The sequence below is a fragment of the Lineus longissimus genome, chromosome 10, assembly GCF_910592395.1.
Source record: "Lineus longissimus chromosome 10, tnLinLong1.2, whole genome shotgun sequence".
In the NCBI taxonomy this organism is placed as follows: domain Eukaryota; kingdom Metazoa; phylum Nemertea; class Pilidiophora; order Heteronemertea; family Lineidae; genus Lineus; species Lineus longissimus.
Window position 1 is genome coordinate 2,949,656 of NC_088317.1, and position 25,356 is coordinate 2,975,011.

Below are 25,356 nucleotides of genomic sequence, written 5' to 3' on the forward strand. Positions count from 1 at the left end.
GTTTTGCATTTAGTCCTTCACTTTAATCCCCTTTGCATGAAATATATATTTTTGGCAATGACAGTGCATTTGGTCGTACTGGGCAAGAATTCGTATTCAATAATTGGGAAGTATGAGGTGTGTCAGTACTGCATTGACCGCAGAAGTCTTGGATAACATGTCGTTCTGCTTTTGTTCTATATGCAAATATCAAATATAATGTAATTAAAGATATGCAGTTTCTAACTTACCACACGTGTCTGTAACAAATGAGATAAAAGACATAAAACATTGATGTCAGAATATACAATGGATTTCAAGGCGAATAGTTATCATAATGTGGTTCTAACTAAAATTGGTTGTAATTTTCTCTCAACCTAGAGTAAGAATGCATACATAGCCTTGGAATAAATTTGGGAAAGGCGTAGTATGTGATTTCAGTGGTACTTAAAGTAATATTTTCAATTCACATTCTCAAAGATTTCTTCAAGTTTACCCCCTGACAACTTTGTAATGCAGAAGAAGGTTGAAATTTGAGACTGATGAAGCACATTATCCTTTAGTTCAACTTACTTGTCCACTGGTGGAATGTCTTGTTTCCTTTACTTCGTAGTTCATTCGATTCGCATGCATACCTTAAGAGGTAGAAAAGCTTTAAGATGTTGTATCACTACTCTATTAAAATCACTTCTTAAGCTTTGAGTATGTATTTTGCTGAAGTCACTTAGGACGGGCAGTCGTAACTGCATGGATGACATGCCAGGCATGTGAGACTTGGAGTGGCATTTGCCCTTCCTTCTTAGCTAAAGCGTGTGTATAGAATTATATCAATATTTTATTTCGATTGCAATAGCGGAAGGAAAGAACAAAAAGTGACTGGAATTTAGATGAAGAAGACAGTTGGGATGCTTACCATTTTAGCCAGCAGCTTTTGCCACGGTGTTGGATAGACCTGCAATCTGCTCGAGCTTTACATAAGCTCTTACACTGGTCAAGGGTCTTTCCACCGTAATGCTTAATGTCGTTACCCCAGCAGTCACCATGCCTATGCGTAAAACACTTATCTGAAACATGAATCATTAACATAAACAGTAAGTTTTTACTGGAGATTAGGGCACGATATTCTCCCAGATATAGTTTACAGCCTTCAACATTTATTATTCCTATTGCTCTTCAATACTGCATGGCCACATATAAACATGCGGAATGATAGGCCTACATTATACAAGTTGTAATATTTCTCCGTACGTGTTTGGATGTCTATACTGTTCATCATGCTGCTACACAGCGTAAGATTTGGTAGGAACCATTCTGAACTTTCAGAGATATTTTCTCTGCAGACTCCGTAGCCACATACCTCTGAAGAAATCAATACCTCTCTACACTGCGCGCCGGTGTTTGCGCGGCACCTTACTCAAGTTGGTTTAATTCTGCTGTTCGTAGTGTACACTGTGTATATATACGTGTTTATAAACCAACATATCTTGAAAACATATTTCGATAACATAGACCTTACCCCTAAGTTTCAATGCAAAATTTATGGGGTTTTGAGTGAGACCATTGTTGAGATCGTCAGACTCTGCGTCCGATCGTGATGATCAGTCGAAACTATAAAAGAACAATAGCCAATCTACCGCGTTTGAAAATGGTTTGTATGTAAATGCATGCTGTACTCTCTATCAAGGTCGCGACGCGCGTTGTCTGAAAACTGAACAAGGTGAAAACATTGAAGGTCAAGATGGTATAAGCAGGAGTTTTAAAGATTGCAAACATTTTTGCAGTCACGATTTGTAATGCTATGTTTTTATGCAGCAAATGTTAAACTTGCATTTTTTCGGACGAGCATAAAAGCTTTAGTATCAGAATATGCTTATTCTTAATGTAAATGTGGATGTCATTTGAACGTGTGACCGAAAAGCTGTAGATCAAAAGGTTTCAGAATTATCAACCAACAACAAAAAGATGCTTGTTTGCACGTTTGCAATCTCATAGAGAATAATATGTAATACTGTATGGTTGCTAGTTAGAAGTATATGTATTTCAATCGGTGGTTTACTATTACTTAAACTTAAAGTTAGAAATGAAAATAACTTACTCGGTGAGGTCCGAGAGGCTGTAAGGTATGAATATGGATATGCGGTAATTTGAGTTTTTTAATTCATTTACAATTTTCCTTCTAACAAACTAGTATCTTCAGGTTAAGGCAATTCCCTCCTTTTCCATGCACTTTCCTCTCTTTTCCCCTTGACCTGACGAAAAGGATGAATTCATTTTGAATTTTTCTTCTAACAGACTGGTATCTTCAGGTTAAGCCTTTACATATTCCCCTTTTTCCATACACATTCTCCCCTTTTCCTCGGACCTGACAAAAAGGACAAGTATCCCCGTGAACCATGAAGAATACACAAGACGAAATAAAAATAGAAATAACCAAAACTCCTTTTGTGACTTTATTCTATGCACGACTTACACAACATGTTCGAAAGGTTTTTAATTTCATTAAGCCATTATGAAATAATCAAATCTTCTTATGGTAACCGTTTTTAATTGAACAAGCTGTAATAACGCTGCAGTGTTGCTTAATATCACTCTTGTCATACCTTTTGTGCCAAACACCCTGACCTCACAGAGGGTCAACGGCTGGCTCCTCGCCTGCTGTACAGCCACATAACGTCCGCTCACACCACCTTTACATGTCAACCTCTGTGTAGCCCCTTTACCGACACCACCTTTATGGTGGACACACACCCTGACGCCTTTTAAGTCTTTCCCTGTCTGTGGTTTGACGTCTGTTACAAGGACCTGAAAGTTTTTCAGGCGCTGCCCTAAACGATAAATTATTGGAGTCGTGTAACAAAAGAATGCCATTTACATATCCACTTATTTTTATATATGAGACTTGCTTATCATTTCTAACATTCATATTGGTTAATAGGCAGATGAATAGATCATGCATGTTACCATCAGTCCGCTGCGTACCCATTACCATGTTTGCAACGGTAAACCATTATTCACACCAAACTACTGGTCATATGGAATAAGGTCTGCACATTTGATTAAGGCGTCGAAAGAACCTCATTCGTGTTTGCATATACAGGTAAACCTACATTGTTAAACTTACAACAACAGTCTCCTCTGTTGACTACCTCTACCCTCTTGACCGTGTAACGGGCTTGAAGGTCGACTGCCCACCAGTTCCTACTCGTCCGACCTCGGTTATGGGTATGTGTACATGAACGCCGTCCGTAATTAGTATCAGCGTTGCCATCAACAGCTCTCTGTGGCACACCGCCCGAAGAGACATCGAATTGAAATGCTGGTTTTCTCAAAGCAACATTTGTTTCTTTTTTTCCTGAAATGGAGTAAATAGGCGGCACTGTTGAATGGAGTTATAAATAAATATAAAGACGTGACATTCGATCTGAAAATATAACCGAGAGACTTGAAGGATTAACGTCAGTACAACATGTTACTAATAACTGATAACTCGATAGCTACTAAAGCTTTATGATATACCCATGCAGTTTTAATGTTTTTCTGATTATAAAATACTATACATGTAGAAAGTTCTTTCTATCAATACATTAAGCTTAAAATGTGTTGGACACGACCACTTTGAGATAAGGTACTAACACGATCTGCCGAGTATATGATAAACAAGGTAACTGCAATATAGAAACGGGTAAAATTTGAATTTGAAATTGAAAGTGTGCAACAAATAAGAGAAACAGAGAAACTAATGATGTCTTCTGAAAAAGTAAGTGAAAAACGGCAAAAACCTGAAAAAGACAAAAAAATAGTTTAATATGTGGAATACAGATCACAATACAGATCCCAATGGGTAGCCTGCTAACTCAATAAAATCGTCCTCGACGATCTAATCGACGGTACGAATTTTAGGCGTCGAGGAAAAGGATCGCGCCAAGCACAGCTGGGCCGTGGAATTCGAGTTATCCTGAGTTATTATTGTATCAACACGCCATGCTGTTCTCTGCTTTGTCGGAGTTAGTGCTACAGTTTGTTATCCGTAAAGAAATTTGAAAGTCTGAAGCCGTATCTTACTGAAAAGTTTGAAATGGAATCGCCATTTGTCCCTCAGTCTTCCTCCTACATAGATGTGGGATGGTGAATGCACATTTCTTAAAAAACCCTATGGTATAAGCCATGCAAACGTGTAGGGACTCTGACCGGAGCCTATACGCCAATTAATGGAAAGAACAAGGGACAGCTGTACCAAAGGGCCATCGAACCATTTATCACCTGACTTGAAGGTACTTGTAGCTGTGATAAAACGTATACCATCAGACGAAAGACGAATATATCGATTGGTGCAAAACTCAAGGGTATTCCATTTAGATATGCCATACCAAAACAAAGTATAAGGTCTTATATATGCATTTTGATGATGACACACATTGTTATATCAACCAACCACGTTTACAATGTTGGGACTGATCATGCGGTGCCAAGGCCGGCCGCCGCGTGACTGGTATGAGCTAAGTACTGTTCGTCGCGCGTACATTGCCCGTACATTTTAGACAAACTTGCTCTTAAAACATAACGGTTATTACATTCAGATCTGTTCCTTTAATGATACCAAACAAAAGGCTGTCAAACGACTGACATATTTCAATCAGAAATTGCTAAATCTCGCAGCTCCCACTGAGACATCCCTCATAGTAATGATCAATGATAAATATGCTCACCATAATCATATTTAATATATGGAGTATAATTTTTCATATACTCCATGCACCAGCGTGAAAAAAAGGCAGTTCTTGTTACAATATCAATCAAGAGGGATCGATTATTGCATGGATTAACTTCGCAACGAACAAAAACAGTTGCTGTTCGCCATGTTTTACACAATAAAAAACAATAATAGTATTGCACAGATTCACAAAGAATTTATCGAAAGCTTCATTATACCAAAATTTGGATGGTTTTAAAAGCAATTACAACAATGACCAACTTTACTGCATGATATTGTCCCTCGTTTAATTTTGCACACTCGTATATACATCGGCTTTTTAAATCATTGACATTTACCGTGTGCAGTCCGGGATTTTGTTCGAGCATTCTTGCTGCGTTCATTCGTGTGAATCACACATTCAATACACGTGCAATGGACGCCAATACGTGCAGAGATGCTGTGCTGGTATATAATGGCAGCTTTGGAGAATGCATCATCACTAGAGGTGCCACCTTAACCAATAAGTCACATCCCACCTTAACCAAGCAATTCTATGAGACTGCTTAGGGACGTTGCGATCTCAAAGTCTTGGGTGTCGTAATGCAGAGCTGCGGAATAGTTCGTGGTGAGGCGCAGGCGTAGGATTATCCAATCTCATGATATTTTAGTGTAGTGGCGATTCGCTGGTGGCTGTTCCCGGGCGATAGAGTTTGCGACGCTCTCTCTTTAGCAACTCCTTCGCGGGAAGCAGACAGACAGAGAAAAAAACTCAAAAAATCTTTTTAGTGTCACATGTAAGCTTACATTTGAAATTAATGATGATTATACGATGTGTTTACTATATTCTGTTTTCAAGGCTATGCATCTGTCCAGAACTCAGAATTGTGGTACTACATATACAATCATGTACACATGTAAGTGTAAATTGCGTGTTGTAAAATAATGTCGTATTAACTTCTTTTAGTGCTGATGCTGGCACTACTTTTGGTGAGGTACCAAAAAGAAGGTATGAATAAGCTTGTTCATTGCACTGTCAACGAATTTACATAGATATTTGAAATAGCCAATACGATTGTCTACAGTCGTCAGCGATAACATACGGTAGTGCACAAACCCGGGTGCACAAACCACTGGCCGGTCTCGTTGGCATCAACAAAAAAATGATGAATTGTCAGAATCCGAATGCCATTGGCATAAAGAGGCTACCATGTGAGTTTACCAACCAGGAGGATCAGGTGACGCAAATCTATGTTTCACTGAACGTGAGTTCTTACGGCGAGAACTTATATCGCCGCAAATCTGTCGTAGTTGTCTCCAAGATAGAATGTGTGCTTCTCTGTGTTACGGCAAATGTTCTTGCATTGATATACAGATCCAGTCCTGACAAACGATGCCTTCTTCAGGCTACCGAAGGTTCGATATGCGGGAAGCGCATTCCCCTTGAAATTGGAAGTAGGTTGATGGTCAATAAGGTGAGGCAGTTTCTCCAAGGTGACAACAGTTTTTTATGATTACATACATATAACATTTGAAAGACATAACGGAAAGGTGCTGCAGTTATGTAATTTTCAATTGTGTTGCGGATATTCCGTAGTGTCCGACCAGCCCTTTTCCATAACCTGCCCAATTCTCTCTCAAACTTCAAAAACGTGGTTATAGAGTTCTCGGTCACTTCTCGGTCAATGTTGGTAAATCATGAAAAATTCTTTAACTTCACAGTAAAGTCTCAGTGTTGAATGAAGCCACGAACTCGCGAAATATTGAATTTCTATTGGCAAAACCCCATTTTGTGGTAGTGGGTCAGGTTAAGTCTTGGGGTTGAGAAAGTATAGAGTGTTGGTGTAACACCGTAACCAAGGTAAAACCATCACAACGGCAACACTACACCAATACCTTACACTTCCCCAACCCCGAGACTTGACCTGACACAGTGTGGTTGGCATGCTTGGTTCGTGACAGACACCAGCTTCAGTGCATACCAAAAACCGAAGTCCGAATATTGCAGTAACTCAACTAATGCACTAGGTGGCGCTTATTCAGATTTCTTATTTTTTTAAAAAATTTACAAAACGGCCTGACTACGCTTATGCTAAACACTCAAGCCATTCTCATCCTCCAGTATACTTCTACTAGTATATACTCCAGTTCATAACGACGGATTTCTTTTTTTCTCTCTCTTGAATGTCCGTAGGCAGTCAAAGGTAAAAACTCGGTGGTAAATAATGGTCTCGGTGGCATAGGCTTAATATTTTGGTCGCCAAGAGTGAAATAAAATGATGAGAAATGACAGTACAGTCGTATAATAATTTTACAAAACCTCTGAATTGAATGATTGGTACATTATCTCAAGCTACACATATAAATAAACATTTTACTCTTGACCCTCCTAGTTTCTTCCATTTAATACATCAGTTCAGCACATTTCATAAAACTCCTTTGTAGACATATTACTGTGAATTTCAAAATGGAATGAATTAGATATCGTTTTGTGGACTTCTTAAGTGTAAATTTTCCAAATGACATGAAGGAGATACATGTGCGACATATGAATCAAATATTATCAAAAACATCATATACAGCTTAGGTGTACAGCACATGCACGACGGTATCATCGAAAACATATAAGGCCGGATCGCGTGTACAGTACATGAATATTTTTTATATCGCGTGATCGAGTTTTCAGGTGTATTTCCACTGAGCCATCTCGGTGGCCGTGTAAGTCGTTTATCGTATCTCGAATTCTGGCGCAAGTTGTAGCATTCTCACTAATCTCCCAATGAGAGGACTCCGCTTCATTTGCCACGGCCCAACCGGAAGAGGCAAAATGTACGCATGAAAACGGCGCTTGAATCACAAAGCAACCGTGTCCAATGGTGAGGCAAGGAGATTGCATTCTTGCCGTACTCTCTGATCTCGTCTTACTTTTTTTAGTCAAGAAACCAGGATCCCTCTTACCAACGAAGCCAGCCCCAAATATATTTAGCATCATAGGAAAATAATTCACTATCGGTAAAATACACCTCAATGAAATAGAGAATGAGTATATAATGAACTTCATGAGCAATGGTGATCATGTTACGAGTGTAATTGGTTTGAAGCTGACTATGCGGGGAGTAGAGAAGTGGTATGTCAGACATCTCCTCTCTGTGAATGATTATTTCTACAAAAAAGTACTACACGGGCACACCTTAACTGGACGAATGAGGGGCCATTGGATGATGTTCAGCACAAAAGGTAAACGCAAGGTTACTTTGAAAGCAATTTGCCTCAAACCGCCATGTTCGAAAGACCGTGTTATGTTTTTAACGGCTTTTGAGGACGCGCACAATTTAGATATTGGGCACCTCGTCGCGTTTATCAAAGATAAAAAACATGCAAAAAAAAAATGGATGTTATATGTAATAATACTACGATACAGTGGTCTTATGGAAGGAAAGTTTAAAATTGAACGACAAGAAGAGGTTATTGAAATGCACAGAGACAAACGGTTATCATCGAGGTGGCGTTTTATTTCTACGATAGACAACAGGTCCCGGGACATCTCCATATTGCTGTTACGATCATGGTCACTTAAACTTTACCGCTTGTCATTAAAAGGCGACCTCTATCGAAAGGTTGGTGAGCCTTTAAAAGTAAATGAAAGGTTTGAAGAGCTAAAAACAATGTACGTAGAAAGATTCACAAACTCACTGTTCTTTCAAGGGAAGAAAAGGAAGAAAGTACATGTACATTTATACACAGTGATGACGGTCAGGTTGCCATGCAATGGTGAAAATACCAAAAACATCAAGTCAAGCTTAATTCAAATTCATGCATATTTTATCTCCTTCTTACTTGACCCAAAAGGATATTATATTTATAAAAAATATCCGGCCAACAAACCGATGCAATTAATGCGTGTTGTCCCCCATGTATACTGAGAGACAAAGTACATGAACAGATACATGTACGCCGCATGTTATCAACATGTCAGTATTTGTACAAAATTCATTGTCCATCGTCTACACACAAAATCGTTCCAATGTACAGGGTAGACCGTAAAAAGACCATACTTTTACCGCCCAGGAGTAGTTTAGCAGTTGTTCGAATTCAGTTGTTTCGGCTGCCTGACTTCTCATGACAAAATTGGCTTAGGAGCTATAGCCTCTGGACCGAATCTAGATACATTTTTCTTCGTGTCATTTTTTCTCTTGAGAGATTCTCCTTCCACTGCTGGTACAGGTGCTTTGCGTTTGAGAGTGGTGAAAAAATGCTATCTATTTTTTTGGTCACCCGGTACAGATGGTTGGAGTGACACAACAGTATACATAGTAGTTTGTACAAAAGCCGTCAATGTGATAGCACACTCAGTTATCCCTTTCTGCAGAAACGTGCACGCAATCCTCATGACTTCAATTATTTGATGGTTGATGCAAAGTTTCACTGGACGAGGAACTGCTATGAAATGCCTGCAACCACGACAGAGACTGCCAGCCTAGAAACGGTGGATCAAGGGATTTTGAAATCTAGTTTCAAGTAAAGCTTCAGCTTTTTTTTAAAGATCCCTCATTGGAAACGGCAATGTATATTGTCGGCTGCTGAGTGCAAGTGTTTGCCATGAAGCATCAAACAGTTAACACGGCCAACGTATGAGACTGACATATTTCAATCAGAATTGCAAAATCTCCCAGCTCCAACTGAGATACCCCTCACAATAATTATCAATGATAAATATGTTCATCATAACCATACTATGTGGATTACAATTTTTCATACTCCATGCACAGTACCAAAAAAAGATAGTTCTTGTTACGATATCAATCAAGAGGGATCGATTATCGCATGGATAAACTGCACAATGAAACAAAAACAGTTGATACTGGCCACGTTTTGCACAATAAAAAGGAAAATTAGAATTCTACAGATGCACAGAGAATATATTGAAAGGTTCATTATACTAGAAAAAACTAAAAAATATACTAGATTATAAAGAACTTGATGGTTTTGAAAGCAATGACAACATTGACCAACTTTACTGCATTGTCTCCAGTTTGATTTTGCTCACTGTCGTGTAGACATCGGCTGTTTTGGAACATCCTTAATACTTACCGGGCGGCTGTAGTAGGCAATGCAGGTTCGTTTTAAGATTTTTTTGAAATCGAGACATCTATGGCAATTCTATGAGACCGCAGAGGGAAGTTGTGCCGGATCTCAAAGTCTTGTGTGTCATCATGATGCAGAGCTGGATACATCGAGGCGAAGCGTACGTACATTGATCCAGCCTCGTGTAGTGGCGATTCGACTGTTCCCGGGCTATAGAGTTTGACGTTTCGCTCTCTGGCAACTCCTTTGCGGGTAGCAGACAGATAGAGAAAAAAACTTAAACGGACATGTATGAGCTTATATTTGGAATTAAAGATGTTTACATGACGTGTTTAGTATATGTTGTTTATTTAAGGTTATGCATCTTGCCAGTACTCATAATTGTAGTACTTCATGTACATGTACGTGTATATTGCGTATTGTAACATAACGTCTTATTAACTGCTTTGAGATTGTTGCTGGTACTTCTTTTGTAGGCCGGATATCTATAAGAAGGTATGAATAAGCTTGTTCATAGCACTGTCTACGAATTTGATGTTTGATATAGCCCATCATTAGACAGAAAGTTTGATATTTTTAAATACGACGATCTAACAGTCGTCAAGTTGTATCATACGGTAAAGCACAAACTCGGGTGCACAAACCACTGGCCGGTCCCGTTGGCTTCAACAAAAATGATGAATTGTCAGAATCCGAATGCAGATGGCATAAAGAGGCTACCATGTGAGTTTACCAACCAGGAAAATCAGGTGACGCAAATCTATGTTTCACTGAACGTGAGCTCTTACGGCGAGAAATTATATCGCCGCAAATCCGTCGGAGTTGTCTCCAAGATAGAATGTGTGCTTCTCTGTGTTACGGCAAATGTTTTTGCAACAATATACAGACCCAGTCCTGACAGACGGTGCATTCTTCAGGCTACCGAAGGTTCGATATGTGGGAGACGCATTCCCCTTGAAATCGGAAGTACGTGTAGTTTGATGGTCAATAAGGTGAGGCAGTTTTATCATTTTCTCAAAAGTGACAGCAATTTTTAAAACTATGGGGCTGCCACCTGTGTAAGTGTTGATTATTTGACGGATATTCCGTGAGTGTCTGATCAACCCTCTCCACTCAGCTGCCAAACCCGCTCTAAGTCAATCATTTAGGACTTCTCGGTCAATTCTCGGTAAATAATGGTAAATTCTCTAACTTCACGGCAACGTATTGTCGGAAAGAACCTTGTCATGATTTTACAAATAATGTTAAAATGAACCCATGGACTTGCGATCGAATCTCATGTTTGAGGTATATCTTCACGCAGGAGTCGGCACAAGTCGTGAAGACATCATGTATATCTTTCAGAATTCTTCACTGCTCATAACGACAGATTTCTTTATATTCTCTCTATCACTGTAGGCAGTTGAAGGTAAACACACGGCAGTTAATGGTAATTACTGCAATAAGGTATACATGTAATTATATTGGTTATCAAGAATTAAGCTGCATCACTCTTTTCGCTCTTGACATCCTCGATTCCTTCCATTTATGCCAAAAATGATAGGATACATTTCATATCAATCTGTTTTTAAATTATCTCCTTTCTGAAGAAAATAATCACTCTGAATATGAGATGAAATAGATTGCTTTTGCATGTATGCTTTTGATATTATATCAACAGGTCGTCTTCAGGTATAATATAGGCAACAACGCAAAAGTCCTCTTTCACGTATAGAATGCTGGCTCAAACGTTATCACGTCTAGACTTCCTCTTCCTAGCAAGCACTCTTGACTTCTGTAGTCTTTTCTTGGTTTTGAAGAAAAGAAGCCGGGGTTCCTCTTACAAATGAAACCAGCCCCAAATATTGTTGACATCATTGGAAAACAATACACGGAACATGTATGTAAAATACACCTCAATGAAATAGAGAATGAGTATGTTATGAACTTCGAACGCGGTGGTGCTCATGCTATGACTCTTGTAATTGGTAGTAAGCTGACTAGGCAAGGGGGAGAGATCAAATGGTTTATCAGACATCTCCTCTCAGTAAATGGTTATTACTACTTAAAAAAGATACACGGACACACCTTAACTGGACGATTGAGGCACCATTGGATATTGTTCAGCACAAAAGGTAAACACAATGTTACTTTGAAAGCGATTTGCCTCAAACCGCCATGTTCGAAAGACCGTGCTAAATGTTTATCGGCTTTTGAGGACGTTGACAATTTAGATAGTGGCCACATCGTCGCGATTATCAGAGATATAAAGAAATCAAGAAGTTGGCTGGATGCAGAAAAATACATGTTATATGTTATAGTATTGCGATACAGTGGTCTTGTGAAGGGAAGGTTTAAAATTGAACGACAGGAAGTTATCACTGAAGTCCACCTAGACAAACGGTTGGTATCGAAGTTACGTTTGATTTCTATGATAGACAACAGGTCTCGGGATATCTATATATTGGTGTTACGATCACGGTCATTGAAACTTTACCGCTTGTCCCGTATAGGCGACTTCTACCGAAAGGTAGGTGAGCCTTTGACAGTAAATGAAAGGTTTGAAACACTTGATAAGATGTACTTGGACAGTTTCACCAGCACACTATTCATTCATGGGAGGAAAAGGAAGAAATTGTACACGACGATGACGGTCAGGTTACCTTGCGATGGTGAGAGTGTAAAACTCAAATCAACCTTTATTCAAAGACACACCTATTACATTTCCTTCTTACTTGATCCAAAAGGATATTATATTTATAAACATTTTTTTGCCAGCAAACCGATGAATGTGATGCGCGTTGTCCCTAATACATGCTGAGAGACAGAGTACATGAACATGTACAGCATATGCCGAATGTTATCAACATGTCAGTATTCGTACAAATTTTATTCTCCATCGTCTACACATAAAATAGTTCCAATGTACAGGGTAGCCCGTAAAAATGTCGACCATACTTTTACTACCCACAAACGCAGGAGTAGTTTTAGCAGTTGTTCAAATTCTGTTTATTTCGGCAGCCTTGCTTCTCGTCACAAAATTGGCTCTGGATACCTTCGTGTCATTTTTCTCGAGAGAGATTCTCCTTCCACTGTTTGTGCAGGTGCTTTGAGTTTGAGAGATGTTGAAAAATGCTATCCAGTTTTTTCCCACCCTGGACAGGTGGTGGAAGTGACACAACATTACGGTGTAGGTTGGTCAAAAGCCTTCCATGTACTAGCACACCAAGTTATCCCTTCGTGCAGAAACGTGCACGCATCCTCATGACTTTAGTTATCTGCTCGATGATGGCAAGAATCACTGGACGGGTAACTGCTATGAAATGCCATCAATCCCGACAGAGATGGCCAGCCTAGAAAGGTGCATCCAGGGATTTTGAAAACTTCGGTATTATTTTGACTTCAGATTTTTTGTAAACGATCCCTCATGGGAATCAGCAATACATTTTGTTGGTTGGTGTGTACAGGTGTTTATCATGAAGCATCGAACAGTAAGCACGGCGAAGGTTTGGCCCTTACAGATTTCAATCAGAAATTGCTAAATCTGAAATTGCTAAATCTCCCAGCTCCCACTGAGACACCCCTCACAATAATGATCAATGGCGAATGTGCTCACCATAACCATACTATGTGGGGTACAATTTTTCACACTCCGTGCACAGTACCAAAAAAAGATAGTTCTTGTTACGATATCAATCAAGAGGGATCGATTATTGCATAGATAAACTGCACAATGAAACAAAAACAGTTCATATGGCCACGTTTTGCAAAATAGAGAGGAATTCTACAGATGCACAGAGAATATATTGAAAGGTTCATAGATTAAGAACTTGATGGTTTTGAAAGCAATGACAACATTGACCAACTTTACTGCATTGTCTCCAGTTTGATTTTGCTCACTGTCGTGTAGACATCGGCTGTTTTGGAACATCCTTAATACTTACCGTGCGGCTGTATAGTAGGCAATGCAGTTTCTTTTTAAGATTTTTGGAAATTGAGACATCTATGGCAATTCCATGAGACCGCAGAGGGAAGTTGTGCCGGATCTCAAAGTCTTGTGTGTCATCATGATGCAGAGCTGGATACATCGAGGTGAAGCGTACGTACATTGATCCAGCCTCGTGTAGTGGCGATTCGACTGTTCACGGGCTATAGAGTTTACCGTTTTGCTCTCTGGAAACTCCTTCGCGGGTAGCAGACAGATAGAGAAAAAAACTTAAACGGACATGTATGAGCTTGTATTTGGAATTAAAGATGTTTACATGACGTGTTTAGTATATGTTGTTTTTTTAAAGTTATGCATCTTGCCAGTACTCATAATTGTAGTACTTCATGTACATGTACGTGTATATTGCGTATTGTAACATAACGTCTTATTAACTGCTTCGAGATTGTTGCTGGTACTTCTTTGGTAGGCCGGGTACCTACCAAAAAGAAGGTATGAATAAGCTTGTTCATAGCACTGTCTACGAATTTACTTAAATGTTTGAAATAGTGAGCCAATACGATTATCTACAGTCGTCAGCGATAACATACGGTAGAGCACAAACCTGGGTGCACAAACCACTGGCCAGTCCCGTTGGCATCAACAAAAAATGATGAATTGTCAGAATCCGAATGCCGATGGCATAAAGAGGCTACCATGTGAGTTTACCAACCTGGATGATCAGGTGACGCAAAGCTATGTTTCACTGAACGTGAGCTCTTACGGCGAGAACTTATATCGCCGCAAATCTGTCGTAGTTGTCTCCAAGATAGAATGTGTGCTTCTCTGTGTTACGGCAAATGTTCTTGCATTAATATACAGACCCAGTTCTTACAGACAGTGCCTTCTTCAGGCTACCGAAGGTTCGATATGTGGGAGACGCATTCCCCTTGAAATCGGAAGTACGTGTAGTTTGATGGTCAATAAGGTGAGGCAGTTTTATCATTTTCTCAAAAGTGACAGCAATTTTTAAAACTATGTGGCTGCCACCTGTGTAAGTGTTGATTATTTGACGGATATTCCGTGAGTGTCTGATCAACCCTCTCCACTCAACTGCCAAACCCGCTCTAAGTCAATCATTTAAGACTTCTCGGTCAATTCTCGGTAAATAATGGTAAATTCTCTAACTTCACGGCAACGTATTGTCGGAAAGAACCGTGTCATGATTTTACAAATAATGTTAAAATGAACCCATGGACTCGCGATCGAATCTCATCTTTGAGGTATATCTTCACGCAGGAGTCGGCACAAGTCGTGAAGACGTCATGTATATCTTCCAGAATTCTTAACTGCTCATAACGACAGATTTCTTTATATTCTCTCTATCACTGTAGGCAGTTGAAGGTAAACACACGGCAGTTAATGGTAATTACTGCAATAAGGTATACATGTAATTATATTGGTTATCAAGAATTAAGCTGCGTCACTCTTTTCGCTCTTGACATCCCCGTTTCCTTCCATTTATGCAAAAAATGATAAGACACATTTCATATCAATCTGTTTTATCTCCTTTCTGAAGAAAATAATCACTCTGAATATGAGATGAAATAGATTGCTTTTGCATGTATGCTTTTGATATAATATCAACGGATCGTCTTCAGGTATAATATAGGCAACCACGCTAACGTCCTCTTTCACGTATAGAATGCTGGCTCAAACGTTATCACGTCTAGACTTCCTCTTCCTAGCAAGCACTCTTGACTTCTGTAGTCTTTTCTTGGTTTTGAAGAAAAGAAGCCGGGGTTCCTCTTACAAATGAAGCCAGCCCCAAATATTGTTGACATCATTGGAAAACAATACACTGAACATGTATGTGAAATACACCTCAATGAAATAGAGAATGAGTATGTTATGAACTTCGAACGCGGTGGTGCTCATGCTATGACTCTTGTAATTGGTAGTAAGCTGACTAGGCAAGGGGGAGAGACCAAATGGTTTATCAGGCATCTCCTCTCAGTAAATGGCGATTACCACTTAAAAATGCTACACGGACACACCTTAACTGGACGATTGAGGCACCATTGGATGATGTTCAGCACAAAAGGTAAACACAATGTTACTTTGAAAGCGATTTGCCTCAAACCGCCATGTTCGAAAGACCGTGCTAAATGTTTATCGGCTTTTGAGGACGTTGACAATTTAGATAGCGGACACATCGTCGCAAATATCAAAGATAAAAAGAAATCAAGAAGTTGGCCGGATGCAGAAAAATACATGTTATATGTTATAGTACTGCGATACAGTGGTCTTGTGAAAGGAAGGTTTAAAATTGAACGACAAGAAGATATCATTGAAGTGCACCTAGACAAACGGTTATCATCGTTGTGGCGTTTTCTTTCTATGGTAGACAACAGGTCTCGGGATATCTATATATTGGTGTTACTATCACGGTCATTGAAACTTTACCGCTTGTCCCGTATAGGCGACTTCTACCGAAAGGTAGGCGAGCCTTTGACAGTAAATGAAAGGTTTGAAACACTGGATAAGATGTGCTTGGACAGTTTCACCAACACACTATTCATTCATGGGAGGAAAAGAAAGAAAGTGTACCCGATGATGACGGTCAGGTTATCTTGCTATGGTGAGAGTGTAAAAATCAAATCAACCTTTATTCAAAGACACACCTATTACATTTCCTTCTTACTTGATCCAAAAGGATATTATATTTATAAACAATTTTTGGCCAGCAAACCGATGAATGTGATGCGCGTTGTTCCTAATACATACTGATAGACATACTGAGAGACAGAGTACATGAACATGTACAGCATATGTCGAATGTTATCAACATGTCGGTATTCGTACAAATTTCATTCTCCATCGTCTACACATAAAATAGTTCCAATGTACAGGGTAGCCCGTAAAAATGTCGATCATACTTTTACTACCCACAAACGCAGGAGTAGTTTGAGCAGTTGTTCAAATTCTGTTTATTTCGGTAGCCTTGCTTCTCGTAAAAAAATTGGCTCTGGATATCTTCGTGTCATTTTTTCTCGAGAGAGATTTTCCTGCCACTGCTTGTGCAGGTGCTTTGAGTTTGAGAGATGTGGAAAAATGCTATCCAGTTTTTTGCCCACCCTGGACAGATGGTGGGAGTGACACAACGTTACGGTGTAGATTAGTCAAAAGCCGTCCATGTGATAGCACACCCAGTTATCCTCAGTTACTGCAGAAACGTGCATGCATCCTCATGACTTTAGTTATCTCGTCGATGATGGCACGTTTCACTGAACGGGGAACTGCTATGAAATGACATTAACCGCGACAGAGATGGCCAGCCTAGAAAGCAAACTCGCACAGTGCCGAAATTAAAATTCAATTTCAGACACTGGAATTGGTAAGATTCCGCCATCTTGGATATCGGCATCCTGAGATTCAGGTGTTTTCAACACTGCGTCACCACCACTTCAAACTCCAAAGTCTTATCCAGGCCTAGTAAGTGCCACCTTCTTTCATAAAATGGCTTGTGTTATAAATAAATGACAAAATATGATCTTTGTAAATAAAACCCGAGATGTTCTGGTGTGTTTTTACGTGAATTTATTGCAAACTATCAATGCAGCGTAGTGCAGCCATCGTGTTCTCGGGCGTAGTGGTGATGCGATAGCCTCTTTGCAATTGTAAAGATTCTTTACATTTCCACATGCGCGGTACTGCTTTTCAAGATGGTGGCAATTTAGCAGTGCTAGAGCCGTTGTTTAGGAACGACATCAGCGCCTCTAGTGTCAAGATTGTCTAGAAAGGTGCATCCAGAGATTTTAGTGAAATCTGGTTTTGTAAAACTTCGGTATTATTTTGACTTCAACTTTTTTAAAAAGGTCCCTCATGGGAATCGGCAATACATTTTGTCGGTTGGTGTGTACAGGTGTTTGTCATGAAGCATCAAACAGTTAACACGGCCAGCGTATGAGACTTACATATTTCAATCAGAAATTGCTAAATCTCCCAGCTCCCACTGAGACACCCCTCACAATAATGATCAATGATAAATATGCTCACCATAACCATACTATGTGGATTACAATTTTTCACACTCCGTGCACAGTACCAAAAAAAGATAGTTCTTGTTACGATATCAATCAAGAGGGATCGATTAATGCATGGATTAACATTACAACGAAACAAAAGCATTTGATACTAGCCTGGTTTTGCACAATAAAAAGGAAAATTAGAATTCTACAGATGCACAGAGAATACATTGAAAGGTTCATTATACTAGATTAAGAACTTGATGGTTTTGAAAGCAATGACAACATTGACCAACTTTACTGCATTGTCTCCAGTTTGATTTTGCTCACTGTCGTGCAGACATCGGCTGTTTTCGAACATCCTTAATACTTACCGTGCAGCTGTATAGTAGACAATGCAGTTTCTTTTTAAGGTTTTCGGAAATCGAGAAATCTATGGCAATTCTATGAGACCGCAGAGGGACGTTGCGCCGGATCTCAAAGTCTTGTGTGTCATCATGATGCAGAGCTGGATACATCGAGGTGAAGCGTAGGTACATTGATCTAGCCACGTGTAGAGGCGATTCAACTGTTCCCGGGCGATAGAGTTTGCCGTGTCGCTCTCTGGCAACTCCTTGGCGGGTAGCAGACGGATGGAGAAAAAAACTTAAACGGACATGTATGAGCTTATATTTGAAATTAAAGGCGATTACATGACGTGTTTAGTATATGTTGTTTATTTAAGGTTATGCATCTTGATAGTACTCATAATTGTAGTACTTCATGTACATGTACGTGTATATTGCGTGTTGTAACATAACGTCTTATTAACTGCTTTGAGATTGTTGCTGGTACTTCTTTTGTAGGCCGGATATCTATAGAAGGTGTGAGTAAGCTTGTTCATAGCACTGTCTACGAATTTGATGTTTGATATAACCAATCATTAGACAGAAAGTTTGATATTTTTAAATACGTCGATCTAACAGTCGTCAAGTTGTATCATACGGTAAAGCGCACACCCGGGTGCACAAACCAACAAAAAATGATGAATTGTCAGAATCCGAATGCCAATGGCATAAAGAGGCTACCATGTGAGTTTACCAACCAGGAAAATCAGGTGACGCAAATCTATGTTTCACTGAACGTGAGCTCTTACGACGAGAAATTATATCGCCGCAAATCCGTCGGAGTTGTCTCCAAGATAGAATGTGTGCTTCTCTGTGTTACGGCAAATGTTCTTGCAACAATATACAGACCCAGTCCTGACAGACGGTGCCTTCTTCAGGCTACCGAAGGTTCGATATGTGGGAGACGCATTCCCCTTGAAATCGGAAGTACGTGTAGTTTGATGGTCAATAAGGTGAGGCAGTTTTATCATTTTCTCAAAAGTGACAGCAATTTTTAAAACTATGTGGCTGCCACCTGTGTAAGTGTTGATTATTTGACGGATATTCCGTGAGTGTCTGATCAACCCTCTCCACTCAACTGCCAAACCCGCTCTAAGTCAATCATTTAAGACTTCTCGGTCAATTCTCGGTAAATAATGGTAAATTCTCTAACTTCACGGCAACGTATTGTCGGAAAGAACCGTGTCATGATTTTACAAATAATGTTAAAATGAACCCATGGACTCGCGATCGAATCTCATCTTTGAGGTATATCTTCACGCAGGAGTCGGCACAAGTCGTGAAGACGTCATGTATATCTTCCAGAATTCTTAACTGCTCATAACGACAGATTTCTTTATATTCTCTCTATCACTGTAGGCAGTTGAAGGTAAACACACGGCAGTTAATGGTAATTACTGCAATAAGGTATACATGTAATTATATTGGTTATCAATAATTAAGCTGCGTCACTCTTTTCGCTCTTGACATCCCCGTTTCCTTCCATTTATGCAAAAAATGATAAGATACATTTCATATCAATCTGTTTTATCTCCTTTCTGAAGAAAATAATCACTCTGAATATGAGATGAAATAGATTGCTTTTGCATGTATGCTTTTGATATAATATCAACGGATCGTCTTCAGGTATAATATAGGCAACAACGCTAAAGTCCTCTTTCACGTATAGAATGCTGGCTCAAACGTTATCACGTCTAGACTTCCTCTTCCTAGCAAGCACTCTTGACTTCTGTAGTCTTTTCTTGGTTTTGAAGAAAAGAAGCCGGGGTTCCTCTTACAAATGAAACCAGCCCCAAATATCGTTGACATCATTGGAAAACAATACACTGAACATGCATGTAAAATACACCTCAATGAAATAGAGAATGAGTTTGTTATGAACTTCGGACGCAGTGGTGCTCATGCTATGACTCTTGTAATTGGTAGTAAGCTGACTAGGCAAGGGGGAGAGACCAAATGGTTTATCAGGCATCTCCTCTCAGTAAATGGCGATTACCACTCAAAAATGCTACACGGACACACCTTAACTGGACGATTGAGGCATCATTGGATGATGTTCAGCACAAAAGGTAAACACAATGTTACTTTGAAAGCGATTTGCCTCAAACCGCCATGTTCGAAAGACCGTGCTAAATGTTTATCGGCTTTTGAGGACGTTGACAATTTAGATAGTGGCCACATCGTCGCGATTATCAGAGATATAAAGAAATCAAGAAGTTGGCTGGATGCAGAAAAATACATGTTATATGTTATAGTATTACGATACAGTGGTCTTGTGAAAGGAAGGTTTAAAATTGAACGACAAGAAGATATCATTGAAGTGCACCTAGACAAACGGTTATCATCGTTGTGGCGTTTTCTTTCTATGATAGACAACAGCTCTCGGGATATCTATATATTGGTGTTACGATCACGGTCATTGAAACTTTACCGCTTGTCCCGTATAGGCGACTTCTACCGAAAGGTAGGTGAGCCTTTGACGGTAAATGAAAGGTTTGAAACACTTGAAAAGATGTACTTGGACAGTTTCACCAACACACTATTCATTCATGGGAAGAAAAGGTCGAAAGTGTACCCAATGATGACGGTCAGGTTACCTTGCGATGGTGAGAGTGTAAAACTCAAATCAACCTTTATTCAAAGACACATCTTTTACATTTCTTTCATACTTGATCCAAATGGATATTATGTCTATAAATATTATCCGGGCAAAAAACCGATGCATGTAATGCGCGTTGTCCCTAATTACTGAGAGACATAGTACATGAACATGCACATGTATGCCGAATGCTATCAACATGTCAGTATTCGTACAAATTTCATTCTCCATCGTCTACACACAAAATCGTTCCAATGTACAGGGTAGCCCGCAAAAAGGTCGACCATACTTTTACCACCAACAAACCCAGGAGAAGTTTTGCAGTTGTTCGAATTCAGCTCTATTTTTGTGTACGGGTACCCTACACGCGGGAGGACTGCCAATTTCAAGTTAATTCAGTAAGGAAACGCGCCGCATAGCTGAGACGTGGTCAATACCGAACCCCTCAAACGAGTGATTTGGATTGCTCCGACATGCGATTAAAATTGCATGCTATATAAAACGCTCGTTTGCGGTTGTCGGCGGCCTGCGAGTCGTTAGAGAGTATTCGCACCCGCACGGTTAGCCAAACGACTACATTTAGGTCATCAAATATTGCGGTCTTATGACGTTTACACATACGGTTTGGAGAGATTATTATCCGTAGCTAGTTACAATACGTGAGTGAAAAACGGTTTGACAAAACAGCCTGATTATCCAAAAAAAATCTTCCCACAATGATAGTTTTTCTTTTAAAATCATAAATGAACAAATATCTTTGCAATTTTTGTGAAACATTTCGTTTCTGGCATTTGTATCCATGTTTATTTCACTTTTAAATATCTTGTTTATAGCCGTCTATAAGTGCCTTTTTCATTGATGTCCAAGGCAGTCAAAAGAGGCATTTCGCAATTTAACTGATTACAAAATCAGCACTGTTAAGTCATCGACTTCTGTGCGGTCGTTACGTGTACACAGGCCCTTATAAGAGGCCTTTTGGCTAGCCGTCTGCATTTCACGCATAACAAGCTGGATATCCGCAAGGTGAATGGCGTTTAGCATGTTTGGTAAAATACACTACGGGTAGCTTGATTTTCTCTGGTGGTAGATCTCAGTGCCAGAAGTAGCTATTTGTTATTAATCCTTTGTTTCGGAAATAATTTCGTATTCTTTAAATGGAATTTTATGATTTTAAAAGAGGCCTGCATAAAACTTTCATGATTCTCTTTTAGCATGGCGACCGAAGGTGCAAGTACCAGCAAGTCAACAAACAAAAAAAACGCGCCTACTCGATTTTTCCCAGCACTTGACATTCTTCTTCTCAGAGCACTGGTTGCGGTACAACCAACAACTAAGCCACCGTGGGATGAAGTCCACCAACATGTGAACACAGCTTTGACGGAGGTGAAGCGCGACAGCTTTGTCACTCTCCGGGCATGCAAGGATAGGGTGAAAACTCTCCAAGAGGCTCATACGAAGGACGAGTTGAAATCTCTTAGAGCGTAAGTATATCTTAAACACTGAATCATTGCAGTGTAACACAAATGTGGCTAAGAGCGGCCCCATACACTCTGTGTCATTAGGCCCTTGGTGATTTTAAGTTACCAGGGAGATATCATTTTCTTGATGGAAAAATTGGTCCAAGTATATACATGTACTATGTGTTTTTCCATTGCTTTAGCACCAATTAAAACACTATTTTATAATTTATACTCCCAGTTTCTTTCTCGGCTGAAAATGCGTCACGCTGACCTTTGATCAGGACCTGCAATGTTACTCATCAACTTTTGTGTCACTTTTTAGGTCTGGGACAGATGAGGAATACGACGAGCGAGCCCAGCTGCTTACTGAGTTGGCCAGCCTTAGCGAGGAAAGGGCGGCCAAAAAGCAGGAAGAAAAACCCGATCTCAAGGAAGCCCAGGGACGACCAATACGCCAGGCTGCTATGGAGACGCTGAAAGTAAGAGACGATCCGGAAGAACACGCGGATGGTTTTGATCGTGAGTTGGACGGAGCTGATGAAAATCTCGAACATCATGGAAAGAAAGGTAAGAATAACTTTTTCTTCTTCACGAAAGTATGAAACTCGCTTTAATGGCAGCTACTGATTGACAATACGTACATTGTATTACATGTAACATAACCCGACTCTGCATTAAACGGCGGGTACACTATTCTTTTTGCAGCTGCGAATTGCACCACCAAGCCGGCAACGAAGAAGCGTCGAACTGATTCTGCAGAGTACGTGACGTATCTAAAAGATAAACTTTCCTTTGAAAAAGAGCGTTTCGAGGTAGAAAAGAAGGAAAGAGAGGCGAGGATCCAGAGGGATCAGCAAATGATGGAAATGATGATGGCGTTGGACAAAAACAAAAATTAGATGCTGCTCGTAACGATGTAAGATTTGACAAATAAATAATTACTCGCAGAATAAATTTGGACTTTTCGTCTGTAATTTGCACAATTCAAATATTTTCTCTACATTTACAACGCAAAGTTCAGGCTAAATAGTTCTCTAAAGTTGGAGGGTCCAGTTGAAAGTACTGACTCGTCTGATTGCCATAGACACATGTACGACAGTTGACCAGAATAGCACCTACCAAGTAATACTTGGCTACTGGAGACAACAGTACTTTTAAATTTTTCCTAAAGTCCAAAAACGCGTAGTTTTGCACCAAATTTCCGAACTCCCATTCCACGCATTGACAGACAGAGGACATTCTCCTGTTGAATTCTTCTTCTGCGGCACACAGGTTTGCTCCTCTGAATGGACTCGACAGATACCTTCGAATGGGATAAGCCGGATCGCCGTATATTGCAAATGGCAGGCCATTCCTATCAGTGAGATCTCTAGCCTCCATTTGCTCCATCAGTCCACTCATACGAAGCAAAGCGCAATCATGTCGACGCCCTTCCAGTGGACCATACAGATGCGTAATCAACCCGTTTGGTATGACTACTGACTGAAATTTAATCGCATGTATACGCTTATGCCCATTATAACACACGCGTTGATGGCGTGTTGGCCTGGTAACCGGAAAAACGCCGACCGACCGACCTGCCAACCTACTGTCATAGTGCAGTATCCCTTTCGCTTCTCTATAGCACATGTATCTGTGTAGTGCCCAGCGCAATGGACGTGATGGAGTCCGACGTGTCTGACAGCAGCATCTCCAGTCAATTATACCGGGAAAACGAGTTCACGCGGTAAGGAACTGATAACGATACTCTAAAGATATGCTTTGTCTACATGGTCGGTGGATATCAAAACATGATTTGGGCCTAATTATGCACTGTAGTTTTTCTACTCGAGTGTCTCGACCGATGCAATGCATGAACTGCAACGCGCAACATGCATTTGTTGTCATTTGACCAGCGCACGTGCGCTTGTTTACAATTTCATTTCACGTGACCTGCTATCGTGGATTGGAAATATCACATTGACTTATGAGACCTGTGACTCAACTACGAAACTCCTTGGGTTGGTAGGTCGGAAGGTCGGTCGGTCAGTCGGTCGGTCGGTCGGTCGGCGTTTTTCCGGTTACCTGTTGGCCTGCATATAGGACGAACCGTGCCATCTACGAAACCTATGCAGTTCAGCAGCGGGGCACCCTTCGCGTGTATCTGGTCTGCATAGATTTGAAGTTGTGCGGGACCCAGCCATGGGTTGTCGAGAGTCCTCAAACGATGAGCATGAGTGTTGTACAGAAGGCTTATAGTCTCATTAATCACCATTGACATGGTAGATGCAGGTCGTCCAAAAAACCTTTCCAAATCGCTCAGTCTGTTCGGATACGAAAATCGCCTTAAAACCATACACAATGCATCGAGTCCGCTGCACGTGCACCTGTTTGTTACAGTAATCACATCAGGAAGTCCCAACAAGCGATACAGACGATACAGTTCTTCCTTCCTAAACCGAAAGTTGAACCATGACTGGTCATCAGTAAGCTCATCCAAATTAAACCTCGGCCATTGAGGGTCGTATGTAATCGCGCGTTCCTGTGGTCTATCGTGAAAAAGAATGTATAGAAGATCTTCATCCTCTTCCTCGACTGCCATTTGTAAAAGGTCCATGTTGAAAGTCTAGTGAGCGTCGACTGTTCACTTTACCACTTGTAGGTCTCCTCGGACATGACCCGTTCAAAGTTCAGAAAATAATTACCTAACCTGTCGAATGCCATTGACAAATTGAAGGTACCTGCCTTCTACAAGGGAAACTTACATAAACCTTGTCTATTAACTATCCGTAAAGGCTAACCGAATCTATCAGCGAAATCACGATAAATTAAACGTTGACCGTTTCACGGTTACGGATGACTAAATGTAGTCGTTAGGCCTAAATGTACTGGTGCGAATACTCTCTATTATCAAACCATGCAGCGATTACAAGTTTTACCCGCAGACGAGAGGTCTTGTTGTCGCACATAGCAGCTATTATCATGCAGGTTAGCTGTGATTAAATGTCTTGTTTGCACGGCGCTTTTATAACTACAGAAGACACGGGCTCTTGTTTGAGATTTTGCGACGGTTGCTGCGACTTGTAGTTTGATAAAAAAAAAGTGGTGGGTATCACTTTCAGTCCTTCGCAAAGGCTTGGGTTTATAATTTGGGTTTATAATTTGCGCTGTCATTCCAGAGTGTCGGCCTAATGAGAAAAACGAGGGGGCTCCAAACGCCCATTTTCCTTGTGCTCTTCACTCAAA

General features: G+C 40.2%; 2 protein-coding genes across 2 annotated transcripts; one reads left to right on the plus strand and one right to left on the minus strand.

The window, feature by feature from the left end:
• Positions 1–204: 204 nt before the first annotated feature.
• On the minus strand, positions 205–3,499 carry LOC135495036 (fucolectin-1-like). The gene is made up of 7 exons (XM_064783434.1): positions 3,496–3,499; positions 3,101–3,331; positions 2,580–2,804; positions 2,075–2,092; positions 893–1,043; positions 553–614; positions 205–239 (listed from the first exon to the last, which is right to left on the minus strand). The coding sequence occupies exons 1-7, from the start codon at positions 3,497–3,499 to the stop codon at positions 205–207; spliced, it is 726 nt and encodes a 241-aa protein (XP_064639504.1).
• An 18,056-nt stretch (positions 3,500–21,555) lies between these two features.
• On the plus strand, positions 21,556–23,083 carry LOC135494419 (uncharacterized). Its single transcript, XM_064782369.1, has 4 exons — positions 21,556–21,694; positions 21,883–22,152; positions 22,454–22,698; positions 22,837–23,083. The coding sequence occupies exons 2-4, from the start codon at positions 21,884–21,886 to the stop codon at positions 23,028–23,030; spliced, it is 708 nt and encodes a 235-aa protein (XP_064638439.1). The 5' UTR covers positions 21,556–21,694; position 21,883; the 3' UTR covers positions 23,031–23,083.
• Positions 23,084–25,356: the final 2,273 nt, after the last annotated feature.